Source organism: Megalops cyprinoides, chromosome 20, assembly GCF_013368585.1.
Source record: "Megalops cyprinoides isolate fMegCyp1 chromosome 20, fMegCyp1.pri, whole genome shotgun sequence".
Classification (NCBI taxonomy): domain Eukaryota; kingdom Metazoa; phylum Chordata; class Actinopteri; order Elopiformes; family Megalopidae; genus Megalops; species Megalops cyprinoides.
The window spans coordinates 19,658,284-19,674,569 of NC_050602.1; the positions used below are offsets into that span (position 1 = coordinate 19,658,284).

At 41.3% G+C, this 16,286-nt stretch overlaps 2 protein-coding genes across 2 annotated transcripts; one reads left to right on the forward strand and one right to left on the reverse strand.

Annotated features, from left to right (window-relative positions):
- Positions 1–801: 801 nt before the first annotated feature.
- sf3a2 (splicing factor 3a, subunit 2) lies at positions 802–4,690 on the reverse strand. Its single transcript, XM_036554699.1, has 8 exons — positions 4,662–4,690; positions 3,865–4,145; positions 3,655–3,701; positions 3,066–3,175; positions 2,765–2,814; positions 2,371–2,511; positions 1,766–1,834; positions 802–1,375 (listed from the first exon to the last, which is right to left on the reverse strand). The coding sequence occupies exons 2-8, from the start codon at positions 4,060–4,062 to the stop codon at positions 1,052–1,054; spliced, it is 939 nt and encodes a 312-aa protein (XP_036410592.1). The 5' UTR covers positions 4,063–4,145; positions 4,662–4,690; the 3' UTR covers positions 802–1,051.
- Positions 4,691–6,003: 1,313 nt separating this feature from the next.
- plekhj1 (pleckstrin homology domain containing, family J member 1) lies at positions 6,004–8,414 on the forward strand. The gene is made up of 6 exons (XM_036554561.1): positions 6,004–6,453; positions 6,740–6,807; positions 6,931–6,997; positions 7,976–8,066; positions 8,151–8,214; positions 8,320–8,414. The coding sequence occupies exons 1-6, from the start codon at positions 6,360–6,362 to the stop codon at positions 8,401–8,403; spliced, it is 468 nt and encodes a 155-aa protein (XP_036410454.1). The 5' UTR covers positions 6,004–6,359; the 3' UTR covers positions 8,404–8,414.
- Positions 8,415–16,286: the final 7,872 nt, after the last annotated feature.

A 16,286-nucleotide genomic window follows, 5' to 3' on the forward strand; every position in this document is an offset into this window, starting at 1 on the left:
AAAAGGAGTGTTTTTTAAAAACGTTGGTCTGTGTAGAAAAATACATCAAAGGTATGATAGAAATATAAGGTCTGTTTGCATGTAGTCAGTTTCAACATTCAAGCAAGCAGTTACACAACAGGCAATGTAGCAACATAGCAACTCAGTGGTTCTGTGAAAGCCCGACACTTGGACATGGGGTGAGAATGTTACTTTTTCAGCTGTTGTGCACAAACATAATTCTGGTGTATTATTTGTTACAGCTCATTTTTGAATTTTGAAATGTTATAATCTTCTGTTTGCTTCAATCTTTCATTCAGTGAAGTGCACCTTACCTGTACATTTGAACTTGAATGATTGAATGTGATCTGTTTAAAACCATAAGGCATTTCTGTTGCCTTTTGTTCTAAAACGTGTGTGCAATGAGCAAATAAAAGTACATTAAATTTGTATATTTACTAGTTTGTATTTTGCGTTGAACATACACTTATATAGAAATGATTGTCATTGAATACACAATGCAAAATGCATGCATTTAATACCTTCTACTTCTCTAAACCTACAGTATATAACCTTCAACAAAAGGAATGAAAAGCAGGCTAATGAGGCAAAATAATGCAGTAATGTACTTCTAAATGCTGTAGTTTCTCATTCTATTGTTAACATTGAAACAGAATAATGTAAGTGGCGTCTGCAATCATAAATCTGGCGTTCCCTTGTTCTGATCAATTGCCAGTTTGCCTGACCTACACATATCCCTAGACAGTGGCCTCTCCCAGTGGAGAACCCAGACAGACTCAAGACACAAGTGGTTCTTTCCTCATTATTTTATTTATAAAAAAGCATCCTGAGGGGAACAGCACCTCCTGTTGGTAGTATACAGAGACCAATCGACACCTTGCTGTTGTACTACTGCAGACAGCAGGACATTCCTTACCTCTAAAAAATAACTCCAACCTCAGGAAAAAAAATGCATTTCTTTTCACAAGTGTGTACAAAGTCTCGAAAATTCTAACAACCTGAACTTTACGGAGGAAAAACGACATGTTAAAAAAAGTTCTATGGTGGGCATTTAATTGCTTGGCGGGGGTGGGGGCAGGCCTCCTGGTCCTTCTGTGGGCAAGGGGGGCCTCATCATAGGGGGCATGGGCCCGGGTGGGGGCATGCCTGGAGCCGGGGGCATCTGCGGGGGCATCTGGGGAGGGCCGGGGGCCCCTGGGGGTAGAGGGGGCATGTGCATTCCACCGGGAGGGGGCGGTGGCATGGGCTCGCCCGAGGGTGGTCTGGGACCCAAGCCGCTCATGAGCGGCGGGGGTCTCTTCACCCCCAAGGGGGGCACAGGGCCACTGGGTGGGGGCAGAGCCTTTTCCATCTTAAAGTGGAACTGCAGGAAGAACTGGGGGAAGAGACAAATCCAGTCAACATCCTACCAATTACACAGCCCTGCTCACATTCTCTTCAGAGGCACCATAGGAGATAGTTATCTGCCGTTTAGCAAGAGTTGCTCTTAACAGAGTGGAAAAAATTCTGCATAAGGAAAAGGTGGAAAATTTCTACTCAGGCCCCCCGAAGGCACTGTAGCTAATAATAGGAGGCCTGGACATAATCTTCAGTTAATCTTCAATCACAATGTTCAGAAGGCATGCTTAAAAGCACAGCTAAAAGGAGGCTTGGATAGCTTCAGCAGATCGTTCTGCATTTTATCCTTACTTTACACAAATGCTGACAATGAGCAAAACAGCCATGCCTGAAGCAGTGTGTTAGCAGTGTGCATTTTGTCCTGTACCTGTTTAGTCTCTTTGTTCCAATGTGTCCAGAAGCGGCCCTCGCCTTTGTCAATCTCTCTGCTGGGGACCTAGAGGCATATATGCATATATATTATATATATTAGGTACATTAAAGTTCATTTGTGAACAGAGTATATACAAATACTACATCAGCCTACGGGGTTTTACAAAAATCCATCAGTGTACAGTATATATACAAAATAATCCATGGACTATTTTGCCACGAACCAACTCAACCCTGTACTGTCACTCACAGCACTGAGGCCTTCTTTAATGCCAGCCTTCAGCTAGCTAGCCCATTTCACCATCTGCATGACTGGCTCGATTGCACCACAATGCAAAACACATCGTCTTACCCTGCAGTCTCTGCAGGTCCTTATGTACATGCAATGCATGAACCTAAGGGCCTTGCAAAACACAGCTGACCCCCACACAGCAGTCATAAACAACCAAGCAAGCAGCCTCTCACACTCAGACACACACACACACACACACACACACACACAGACACACACACACACACACACACAGACACAGACACAGACACACAGACACACACACACACACACAAATGGAAAACACACATTCACATGCATGCACACACCTTGAAGGCGATGGTTTCATAGGGCTCTGCAGCGAGGAGCAGGTACTGCCAGCGGCGGTCGGGTGGCTCGATGCGCTGCTCGTACGCGGACATGAAGCGGTGCCGCGGGCCGATGCCTTCCGCAATCTCCGGGTAATCGATCTGAGCGAGGACAGCAGCACGATACTTCATCATAGTGCCAGTGTGGAGGACCCAGTAAAAGCTGAACTTATAACCAGAAGGCTGATGTTTTCCATGGGGCAGAGGCACCACCACTGCATCCTTAAACAAGCTACTTAACATGGATTGAGTGAATATCCAGCAGTACAAATATATAAAATGTAATGGACACCAAGTGCCTTTTTAAAAGACAAATAATGGCTCTGGATGGAGTGCTCTTGGGTTTCAACCTCACCTGGAACAGCAGACTTTGTTGACCAGTCTCAGGATCTCTCTGTTTGGTCACTATGGGGAAAAAAACAGCCTATGTCAACTTAACATCTCCATTCAAACTGTCACTGTGTTACACTCAAGCAATTGTTCCTGGTAGCTGCATTAAAGATCTGCTTAAATTATAGGATTAGTTAAGGGGGACTATTCATAAACTCAGTCTAGGATTCCCAAATCCTTGATCAGGCTCATTCTTCATTTTCACCTGTCAAAAGTCAGGTCATATGCATTTGGGAGTCAGGTTGTTATAGAATGTGTTCTTTTACCTTTGTATCCTGGTCGGCCGATTTTCACAAACTTCTTCACCTCCACCTTCACCTTCTCTGGGGCCGGCTGGGCAGGCGCTTCTTTGGCCTCTTTGGCTGCTCTCCGTGCTCTGTGATCAGACAGGAACACAGTCAGAGTCGACCCAAAGAGAGTGTTACACCAGAAGTGCAGGGTTACAGGAGCCAAAGTAGTGAAGTCTAATTTGTGGGTTGGCACTGAACTCCTTTGTACAGCTCCAAAAGTGAGACTGCCTACAGCTTTGCCAATTGGTTGTGAATATGTGGGTCAAACAGAACAAATTTACTGATGCAAACTAGAAATTGTTATGAACTGATATACTTTTTTCTATAGAAAAGAGGCATCTGGAAATGACCACAAAATTATAAATATAGAGACATGCACTCTAGAATTATATCACAAACATGCTGTTTTCTATATGCTGCATAAGGTCCAAACCTCACTTTCAACATAACTGTTCCAGCTTAAAGGTTTGTCACAAAAGGAGGCTTAGACTTGTGAGATTTGTCAAAATCTTATAGATCTTGTGTCTGGATAACCCCATAATATGTGGAGGGCAAATTTACTTACAAATTGGTCTGATGCTTCTTTCCTTGTGTGTGAGCCAAATAGCTACCCTGAATGAGAACAAGGAAAATAAAAACATAAACGCAATGGAAAATGTGGATAAATCCAAACGTGTCACATTACAGTTAAGGATAAGTAAGTACTGTTTAGTTTGATCATGAAAAAAATCCTCAGAACAGTAACACAATATCCCACAAAGTAGAGCGTTTGTACCTCATTGTTATGAAGGGTTAGACACAGTTTACACTCATATGAGCCTAAATGATTCTTCATAAAATAAGGATCCTTGTTGATATCGATCGTTTCCAACGCCAGCTGTCGCAGGCGCTCTCGCCGGTCGCGGTTACTCTCGGAGGCGGACGCGACACCGCCGCTCCCGGTCTTTCCACCGGCTCGGTGCTGGAAATCCATGGTTGGCAGGCCGACGGTTCGCTGTCAGAGAGCCGCGGCCTGTTGCTGTACAACTCGGACCTTAGAAGGGGTTGTGTAAAACACTAAAAAAGACGAAAAACCATGAGTGATTTATCCAGCTATACAGCAACGTCGTTCGATTTAGTACATAAGCACATTCAATTCACTTGTTCTTGGGTTGCAAAATCGAGAAAACAAACAGTTACAGAAACCAACTTGTTAGGTCGTCTGGCTAACCTAATATCATCACGGTGCCGTGTGGCAGCAATAGTATTGATAATGTGAGAATGTTCAATTCATAGTGTTTAGCTAAATCACTTGCTAGCATAATATCTACCTGTATATGCATTCGAATGAATTAGGATTACAGTACAACCAATTCAATCAGCTGCCTAGCCAGCCAGCTAGCTAGCTATCTTTAGCAACACCATTTCGCAAAATACTACAAAGAAACAAGACTATTAAATTCTGAAACAGGTCTTTCACATAAAAAAAGTGCATAATATCGTCAGTCTTTTGTACAAATTGAAAATACCTTTGTCTAAAAAACTTTAACATTAACCCAAAGTGAAAGGACTAACATTCGCTAGCTAACTCACCCAGGCTTCAACGTCGGCCTCACGCTTACAAGTAATTCATTTGCGCATGAGCGGTAAAAGATGTACTTCCTGCAACAGCCCGGAAACTTTATTGGCATTTTTAAAATGACAAAATGTATTACTTTTGTGCTAGTTTGACCATCTTTCTTAGTCTAGCGAGGTACAACCAGCAATGCAACAAAATCACAGTGTCTAGCACCCCTTGCTTTAGAAAAATAGATGCTAGCTAGTGTTTGCTTAACGATATATTCCCACTCCAGTTACGCTCATGGGTTTTTTTGAAAGGAGCATTTTTGTAATTGTGCCTGTCGGGGCTGCGTCCTATAAACGAGGGGGGACAGGGACCAGGGACACATTTCATAACACGAACACTTCAGAATGTACTAGCCAAATTTCCTTACTCCACCAGAGATTAATATATTATATACTTCATTTGCTTGCATTACGTAGCAGACAGAGTCATTTATAGCTGTTTCAGGATGAGCTACGACAATGCATGCTTAAACCCAAAGGTTTTGTCCTAAAAAAATAAACGGATTCAGGATCGGTGTGTGGGGGCGCAGACATCAGTGGCTTCTGTTACCCCCCTAAAATGGCAGCTTCTACCCCGTTTCTACCCCAATGTCGCTTTGAGGGAGTGCTTAGCTGCAGGGCATGTGAGCAACTTTCCTGCCTGGACAGGACAAACTGCATGACCGCTTGATTTAAGCCAGCGACGCTAAATAACAATAAGGCTTCCGGTTTCAGGTTTTTGTCAAAATAAAAGTATTTACTTTTCTAAGTAACGGGAATTCGAGATTTAAAAGTGGTTTTAATGTTATCGTGAACAACAATTGAAAACATCTTTAAACAGTAGCTAATTTAAAGAATTAATTGAACTTGTATATATTATAACCCAAATATAACCATTTAAATGACTATTTAAATAAGTCGGAAAGAATTGTGTAACAATATTAATGATTCACTGTGATTTGTAAAGACTTTCTGCTGAGAATGAAGGGGCATTTCAACAGAGACAGTATGAAGAAAAAATTATTATAAAGATTATTATAAAGATGACCATAAAAATCTGACTGTTTGTTAGGGTTCAGGATCATTACGGGTGAACTGTATGACCATATTATATTCTGTATGAACTATATACCATAAAACATTCACTTTGAGACATATAACAGTTTACAAAAAGCTATAAAATGATTGTATATTATAGTTGATAAACATGATAATATTATCGTATATCCAAAATTGTATTATCTGGAACATTGGTTATGGTACGCGTCCTAAGTAATAACTTTTATTGTGACGTCTATCACGATGCTACACACTCGGAAGTGGCTCCTAACGTTGCTGGCTTGCCTCTGGCTTGGTGCTGGTATTTTCATACAATTCCGAGAATACGTAGCCAACGAGTGAAAAGAAATGGAGTAAACTAACAGACAAACACATTTTTGTTTTACGAAGAGTATAGCCGATGGAATATTAGACCGTCTGTAAGGGGGATCTTGGTAACCGGTTAGCTGAATGTATTGAAAACTTGCTAGTTTTTACATTAAATATTTATTGACACATCGCATTGGACTTGGTTAGAAGGTTGGCGCACGACTTGCCAGTTTGCTGGTTTCTCATAATACATGGCTTTTAGTGGGGGAAATAGGGCCTGAATAGTATGACAAGCTGCTGGTAGTGCGAGGTTTCGAGATGCGGTTTAACGAGAAGGAGCTGGTCTCTTTGAGTCGCCAGCCCTCCGAGAGAGCGGCGGAACTGGGGATGAGAGGACCGAAGAAAGGTGACGGTATGTACTCATTTTCGTTGTGTGTCACTTTGTTGTCCTTTTCTCTGACCCGGCCTCGTCGAGATGGGAAACTCTTGTTCTCAGATAGGATCATCTAATATAGCTACCTCTTTCCGTGTCGTTCGCCTTAAACAATCGCCGTTTGTTGTGCTTTTTCTAGCCAGGAAACGCCATGTAACATAAAACTAGCTCGCCAGCTGCTTGATTAGCTAGTACTGGGAACGAGATATTCACACAGCTGGGCGTGTAGCTTGTTTTATGATGTTTTATCATTTCCTCATTGCAGTGGTGAAAAAGCGGCTGGTGAAGCTGGTGGTAAACTTCCTGTTCTATTTCCGCACGGATGAAGAGGAGGTAAGAGGCAGGCGGGCTCGGGTGCGATGCCATTTAAGAGAGGAAAATTAGGAAGGGTGGAAGTAAGCCGTTGTGGTATGGGGGGTTTGGCAGCCGCTGAAAGGCATCTTTCCCCCTCTGCAGCCCCTGGGAGCCTTGCTGCTGGAGCAGTGTCGGGTGGAGAGAGAGGATGACCAAGTCTTCTCCATTGGTGAGTCTGTTGCTCCACAAATACTCTACACACGCTTAGCCATCTACGTTAGGCTGTGTGCAGTGAATATATACCTGCTACCCATGTATGTACCAGTCTACACTCTAACCAAGTGGTTGCTGGTTTGATATCCAGGTGAGCCAACACTGTTGTTACCTTGGGCAAGGTATTTAATCCGAATGGTCTGAGTAAATATCTAGCCATATAAATGCATAACATGTAAAAAATGTATGCTATGTAATTTACTGTGGATAGTAGTGTCTGTTAACTATATATAGTGTTAAATATAATATACAGTGTAAAACATACTTATGTATCCAAGTGAAATATTGTGAACAAATACATTTAACCAGCTGAGGTCACCACTAAGTAGTTGCACCTTGTATATTTCACAAACAGTAATTTCCACCGTGTGCTTGTCTTGAGTACAAGCTGAACCCTTCAGCCTGGGTTCAATCCCTACTTTGTTATCAGCTGACAATGACTCAGTGCCCAAATTGGCCGGACAAATTGGCTTTATTCTGTTGGGGTAAGGCTGGGTAGGTTGGCAAGGATCCTCATCTCACCGCTCTCAGGCACGCTGTGATCAGTCAGCATTGACATACATTTTTAAACGTCAATGTCTGCGAGTTGCTTGAATGATGTGGGTGGAGCAGTGCCTATCTTCCAATTGGCACCCACTTCACTGTGGAGCACTGTGGGACTTGCAGTGTCAAAAATATCCATTGGCTGTGTACAAGTATATTGGAGAATTGCATTTGTCTCTCTTAACACTCCTGCATGGCAGCAGAGGTTTTTGTACTGACATAAGCCTAATGTACAAATTGCAATTCCAACAAGGGTTGCTGGAAGGAAAAAAACATAAAAATCCAACTAAACTGGACAACTTAGTTTCCCCACAGTCAAGAGGCTTTTAATGTTATTGAGTGAGGCTAAGTGTGTCCTATTCACTCCTAAATTAAAGTGTCACCCTTGCAGCTTTTCTAGATGAGGCTGAGAGAAAGTATCTGTTTGAGTGTGACTCTGAGGAACAGTGCCTGGAATGGATAGACTCAATCATCAAAGCCAGGTGAGATGCCGCTTGCCTTAACAATCAACCTGACTCACTTAGCTTTCCATGTCTGTGCTTAATGTTTGTGTCTTTCGTTCCCAGTTACGAATTCATGCGAAAGAACCTCATCTTCTATCGTACTGAAATCCACAGGCTGACAGGCAAAGTGAGTGATTCCCTGGACATTTGCGACTTCCTTTCTTCCTCTTTGGTGAAGTGGTCTCTTGTTGGTCAGCGTAGCTTCACCATCTTGTCTATTTCACTCTTGCAGGACCCCCTAGAGCAGTACGGAATATCTGATGAGACACGCTTCCAAGTCAACAGTGCCCTTCAGCCCATTTCTAAAGAGACTTAGACACTCCCCCCCCAAATGCTGGTGGAATGTATTCCTGTATAAATGTCCCCCACCAGAGTCACACAGCTTGACTGAGAAGTCAGCTGTTCACTGTTAGTATGGCATAAGTGCACAACAAACTGTATCCTACTGTATCTCTTTTTTTCTCAATGCAGTGCTGATATGACTGTGATGGACTGTTCAGTCTCAATTTGTGAATGTGTCTTTTGCCACGTGTTGATTTTTTTTTTCCTTCAATGAGCACTAGGCCAGTATTTCGCAGTCCTGTTCCTGGGGATTCAGTGTGCATAATGGGTTTCACTTCAGCCAGACTTTTTATGCGTTAGGTTTGGTAGAGGTAACGGGTATCCAGATGTGAGATCTCTTGACAGTTGTCTGCTGGGAGTCCTTCGTGAAAGAAATGTCTTCAGAAGTGTGCACAGTCACTAATATAAGTATTTCATTTGTGTCCCTTAAAAACACTGTTAATTAAGAACAATTACTTGTTCAGTCATCTTTTTGCACCAAGATCTCTTCACCGCTGATAAAAGCACTCTTACAGCTTATTAACATCCAAGGGACAGAAAACTCAAATCCGTTTTCAATCAACAGTTCAATCAAACCTCACTAATGAAGCACTCAGCTGTAGGACCTGGGCCGGGATTAGGAAACGCTGAACTAGGTTACCATACTGTACATTATATACATATTTTGTGTTCTTCATTTCAGATTATAAAAAGTCTAAAAGTCTGTTAATAGAGGGTAAATCAGTGTCTGTCCTTAATGTATTGTGCACCAATCTTGTGGTGTGTGATTGCATTGTAGTGGAATATATTAGGATAGAGAAAGTGCTCAGAGGAAAGGAGTGGCTTTGATACACTGCGCTCTGTATTTCTTACCAGTCAGATACATTTCATTCTTTTTTTGGTCTGTTTTTTTCTTGTAAAGTGCCACTTCTGTCTGTTTAGCACACAGTTAGAAAGAGTTCTTGATTTATACATGCAGGGGAGTTTGAAAAAAAAATCATTAACCTTATTGTGTTTTTTTTTTCCCCAATTAGGTTCAATTGGTGCATGAAATTCACTTTTTTCCATGTGTGAAATCATTCCATTGATTTAGCAGATCTCTGTCCACATGATGAAGCAGAACTGACTCAATTAAGTCACCCTTGGTCTGACGTGAATAAATCTCTGGAATTACTTTTCAGGAAGAAGCATATTTCATGCAGCAATTGAATGCAGCATAAAACATAAAATGACTTGTTAAAGTTTTTAGTTACAAAAAAGGACATTCTTGAAATGTGAATCACTCCGGTTTGTAATGTCTCACTGTAATTTTCTCAAGCCTGCAGGGAGTCAAAGAGTGGAATGTTTATTCCAGCTGTAACCCTTAATTTTAATGCATCAGACTGAAATGTACTTCAGCAAAAGGCAGCAGGTTGTTTTCAGTCTGTATGGTGGTCTTCAGCACAGAGCATTTACTGAAGAGCAGTTTACCAGCACAAGCTGGTATGGTTGGTTATGCCTGGCATTAGGCTTGTATGTTGCATAATGTTCCTCTTAAGCAATATTACAAAATGAATGTGAGTATTTTACACTTTACTCTTACTCTATACATAGCTTGTTTAAACTCATGCTGGAGGAGTTGAGATGTTTAACCTCTTCAACCCACTGTAGCTACTCAAAATTAAGTATGCTGTATATGCAAGAATTTTTACAAGTCAGTGTTGATGTAAGTCAAAGTACTTGTCTGTCTTGTTTTTCTTTTTATTAAAGTCTTTTGAAATGATCTGCTTTAAATTTATATTTGTTGGAAGAAGCCAACTAAAAGGGAAATAGACCAGGCTTTTCATTCAACATGCTAATTCATACTGAATGACAAGTTGCAAATGCACAGAATGTGTTACAGGTTTCCAGTACTGCCCAATCATTTTCCACTGATAGATAGTTACTGATAGTGCTTGATGGTTGCAGAACCAAGTCTAGTTTTACCAGGTCATGTATGGTCATATATGGTAGTACTCTCAGACTTAGGCCTAATATATAGTCTGCATGAGTTATCACACAAAGTAAGATATGGAAAATTATGTTTCTTGGGGAAACATTTTATTAATAATTACAAGAAATGAATTATTATACATTATTGACGAAATGTGTCATTTTGTTTATATTTGTAAAGAGAAGAGCACCAGTGCCCAAAGAGTCTGTTTTACATAGCAACCCAGGGTCTTCTGAAAAGTAGGTTTGTTTCTTATTGCACCTGAAACCTTCCCTGTTATTATTACAGATACAAAATGATTAAAACAGCTCAATTTCTGTCCACAGTGCACATTTCCTTGCAGAAAAGAATGCAGCACAGAGCATCTACCCTGCAGATGAAATTATATTGGGAAAGACAAGTCGTTTTAAATATGGTGGTACACATTAAATATCATGAGCGGTTGTTGATGTGTGAAAGAAAATGAGAAATAAGAAATGTCTTCCAATGACATGCACTGATAAGCAACTACCATGCAATATTGAGCCACTTATTTCACAGTTAAAGTGAGAAACGGGCATCTCACATTGAAAGCACCTATTAACCTATACATTACCAGTACTCTGACAGGCAGAAGAAAACCTGAAGACTTTCTGTTACTACAGAAACATCCAATTGGTGCGACCACGGTTGTAAATGGACAGAAATTGTTTCAGTGTATAGCTGGGAATAAATACAAATACCTGCAAAGAGAGAACAAGGGCTTCCTGATTGCCAACTTAACAGACAAATCTCACATTCTAATGGATATAAGCCAATTTTCAGTTTCGGTTTTTAACATTCATGCAACCCTGTTTTGTAACTGCCGACTGCATACTCTGCTGGCCTCACCATGACCATCTCTGCATTCATTGTAGCACAGAAGCAAAATGAAAGCGGTCATCTGACACACCTGTACTCAGTCTATGGCCTTTTTCCACACTCCAAGTCAAACTGCACTACAATGCAGCGGGTGCCCATTGGAGGATGGTCGCTACTCCATTGACAACCTCCAGACAACTGGCAGATAGCGGTGAAACAAGTAAGCCCTGGCTGACCAACCCGCTCCTATCCCTTGCAGAACAATGCTGATTTGCTAGGGGATCCTCTTCATTGTCAGAAAATGACACCGCTGATTTTGAACCCAGGCCAACAATATTCTACCTTCCAAAATCTGAACCCAGCACTAATATTCACTGCACAAAGTTAGGAAGAGGAGAGAGGTTATGTCATTTACCAAATATATGAATACATCTGGAATTTTGCCTCCCTAAATTCATGTCATTTATGCTTAAAACTACCAGTTATACCATCGGTAGTTCCAACTACTACAACAGCTATCACTGCATCAACTATTGACTGAACTTTAGCATGGGGATGCACTGAAAAGAAAGGCATAATACAGCAAATCAAACAACAAAACCCTGGACAAAACAAACCAAGAGCGGCTATGACGAAATGTGGCCTCTGCCCCATGTTCTCCTCAGAAACACAACCTTACCACCAAATGCAGAGAGGTGAATAGGATGAATGTAAATGGAAACTAAAAAAGAAAGCATGAAAAGTACACTTGCTTTAAAGTTTACTGATGTGTCCTCTCCAGCACAAAGGCATAGGAATATGGATTCATTCATAGCTGCATTTTCCTTGTTTTAAGCGTAGGAGAGCACCTTGCTGTTTAAGGATATTAAAATTCACCTGCATCTTTAATAATAATACAATAATAAAAAAATACCAGTAACAACTCCAATTGTATCAAATTTGATCATATTTTAACTGTAACAACAATAATAGTAATTAAAAAGACCTTTCAGTGCTAGTATCAAAGGACATTTCTACCAAGGCCCTTGGTGAACAAACTGAAGACCCTAGTTCACTAATACCAAGAGTTTACACCTATTTCTATTTTCAACTCGTTGTTTCCTAAAAGAGCATTTTCCGTAAGGCTTTCATAAGCCTTATTGCTCCTTGAGAATACATATATAACCACGAACACAGGTGCACACAAACTTACATATGTACAAATGGTCTCAGGAAAAACACTAAGATCAGACTCGTTTCCCGATATCGAGTATTCTGCACCGACCCGACTGAACCACAGGGACCTACAGTCAGTGCAAGGTCTTAGCGAGCTGGCATTTGGTATCCATAGGATGCACCGATAATATGTCATCAGTCCATTACAAAAAAAAAAAAATCAGCATCATTTACAGTGTTCTCAGACTCTCAATGATTAAAAAGAAAATAAGAAAACCTGACACACATTAAAAACATTGCATATTCCTTCCACCACACACAGATAAATTCTGCACCATGGAAATTACATCCACAAGCAGTGAGGAGAGACGCCACAGCCTTTAGCACAGTATCTTGTCTGCACAAAACAATGATCAGGGGGGTTTCACACACACAACACTGTGGCCTCTTCTGGTCTGATGTGGATCTGTAGGCTCTCAGGGTCAGGAGCTCTTTATGTTCAGCACCAAAGAGAATGCACAAATATCCTCAATACTAATTCTTCCTCTTTGCCCCCCTTCCAACCCTTGTGACATAAGACCCTTACGAAATATTTGTATATGCAAGTACAATACCACAGATCTTTTTCCAGAAGGCAAAAGGTGCTTTTTTGTAGGCATTGTGATAAAGTATGGTATTTTCTACCAGTACACCAATGAGAAGACCATTTCAAAGCATACTTAATTAACAGTGTCTGCCTGTGTAAATGGCTCATTGAAATGCACACTGTCTGTATTTGCACACTAGATTTTAGAAATTAAAATGAGAGGGCAATTACTGTCAATAACTTACAAATGAACCGAAATCAAGCCACTTACATGATACATTAACGTTGTACATGAGGCCATAATATGGCACAAAAACATGTGTACAAGAAGCACCAGGAAAAGACAACTCTCAGTCCTGTATACATAATGTTAGGCACAGTGCAGACTTCTAGCGATAGGATTATCAAACTCTGTGCAACACTCTAATATTCCTACACCGCCCTTGTACACTACTGCTACAGGCAAAATCAAATGATCCTCAATACAATTACAGCATCAATGAACAAATTAAGCCCCACCATAAAGACAGATTATAAACAAATATATTTAAAATACAGTAACTCCCATTTAGAATTACATATTTAATTCATTATAAAATGAAATTTGTAAATGAGTGTGAATGGCCCAGAAGTTTTATAGTTACTTATGCACCTCCTTGGGTGGGAGTATATGGTGGTTGGACTGGCAGTACAACACACAGCCAAGGACACTGAGAGACCAACAATCAGAGGTAACAAAAAAGAAAAGGATAAAAAAAAAAAAAAACAGTAAAATCAGGTCACCTGAATTTAAAACACTACTACTGAATCTTAGGCGATTAAATACGTGTTTATCATCTACTGAGAGCACTTTTTTATTCATTTAATATACATGACTGTACAAGCTTTATTAAAGGAGCTACATACTACCATTCTGAATGGAACAGAAGAACTTCCTTCCATTCAACTTAGACTACCACATTAACATATTCAATTATTACTCTAACGCACAGAAATATAACCAGTTCTACTGAATTTAACATCCTCTCACACTACATTGTCCAAAGGGTGCACTCTATAATAGCTCTTTAAAGCCAGCCAAGACCACAAATTACAACCGGCATAACCAAGACCAAGACCAAGACTGAGACTGAGACTGAGAACAAACTGTAACTGAGCTACACTTGCAGCTTGGATCAAGGCTGTCAGGCATCTCCCCAGGGCATGCATGAAACCCGAAGTTTTAAATTTGGACAGAGGGATGCACCAGCTCTGAATCTAGTCTGAACACGTCTGTGTGTGCATGTCGCAACTGCTGTTAAACCACACAGCTAGTAGAAATGGAAAGATTGCACTTACACATCACACCTAACCTGTCGTTTTCACACCATTTTCCTCCTGTATGGTTTATTCACACGAACCTTCATATTTTCAAACACTCTCCATGGTTGAGTTTTAAAACTGAAATAGCTCCTGATTTAAGAGACCTGTAAATTGTGTTAAACACTAGAAGTTCTAGCCAACAGCAGTGTCCCATTCAGGAACTAAAGACAGCGTCTTTATTTTAACACCAGCAGTGCTTTATGCATTCATGAAGAAAAATATGTTCCATTATAATCGTAGCCAACTTCCATATGTTACACTTGTTTTGCCACTACAGTTTCATTCCAGCTACAAGCCCCATGTACACACTGAACTGTGCCAGTCCCACCGATTAAACACTGACTGCTGCTACGGCTGACAGAAAAACACACAGACACCGACACGGCCGGAGAAAGCCTCTCTCTCTTAATCCAAACGGAACTCTGTAACAAACACTCCACTGAATTATTCACACACACACACACACACACACACACACACACACACACACAGAGCAGTGTTCATGTCAACAGTGAGGCAGCAGCTTGCAGCCCTGGCCGCAGCAAACAGCAGGCACGGGGCCAAGAACCCCTTCTATTGTTTGTTTATGTCGACGGGGAGGAGGAGGAAGCGTGCCAACCGCGGCTCACGGCGAGAAGCTGAGTCTCTGCCCTGCAGCTGCAGTGGGAACACTGCCCCCGCGATGGGCCTGGCTCCCCGTCCATCAACTTGTACCTACATGTGTATGCATTGGGCAGAGCGGGCAGAGCCAGCCCTGTGTGTGTGTTTAGGGGGAGGGTGTCATACAAGGTGTGCTTCACCAGACACAGGAAATTGGTAACACTCCTAGTGCAAGTCAACCGCATGCATTACAGGTTCTGATGAGGCAAAGGCTCTGTAGCTGGTGCTGAAAAGAATCGGACTGTAATTAACTCCCGGTCCCCCCTTGTCCGTCTGGGTAATATGACCCATGAAATAAAACGCCCCGACACTGAAAATCGAAGCCTGACGCAAGTCTGGCCTGTCTGCTCAGTCAGCCAAGGATCGGGCTGCTTTGGCGAGGCTGCTCTGGTGTGGCTGATTTCCTGTTAGCTAGGCCTTGCCCTCACCTGGCCTGACAGTGTTACAGTGGCTCTGCTCAGCTAGAACACTATTCTCCCAGAAGTATTTCATATTTTAAAAACCACCTCTATTAATAACAACAAATGAGGCCCTGGCCCCAGGGACAGCCAGAAATAGCTGTTACATTGCGCTGTGCACTTGATCACAGATGACGTTCTGACGAGAGCACGGAGTCTGGGAATCATCCGGCGTCAATATCCGGAACACTCACTCAACTCCAGCGTCTTCATTTCAGCTGCAGACGGGCAGCTGTTTCTTAGGTGCAGTAACTACAAGCTCAATATCCTAAGATGAAATGTGTTGCTATTGCCACAGCTGATCTAATGAAAGTGGTCAAGAACTTAGAATTGGAGTCACTTGTAGATGTATAGCCTAATACCACACCACTGGTATTATAAACATGTTCACACCACTGATTACCTGGTCTCGTTTCAATGCTAGGTTTACATAATAGGTATAAGCATTAAGTCTATGTGTACATCTTAACAAAGGTTTCACAATTCATTCTTGCAGGCATGTGATCCAGCCTGTACTCTTTCAGAAAAGAGAAGTCCCAATGAGCTCATGTCTGATAACCAAGATTAACAATTTTAAATAAGTGCAAAATCAACATACTTATCATTTAACAAAGGTTTCACAATTCACTATCGATACTCTTTTATAAAAAAGAAGTTCCAATGAGCTCATATGACTGATAATTAAAATGAACAATTTTAAATAAGTGCAAAATCAATGTACATATCATTTGAGTTAAACGCTACTGGTAGTGACAGTAGGATGTAGTCACACAACTTCAAACACCCACAAAAATTTACAGGCATGTGTCCTGTTGTGTAATTTTGGTATGCACTGGAAAAAGAAC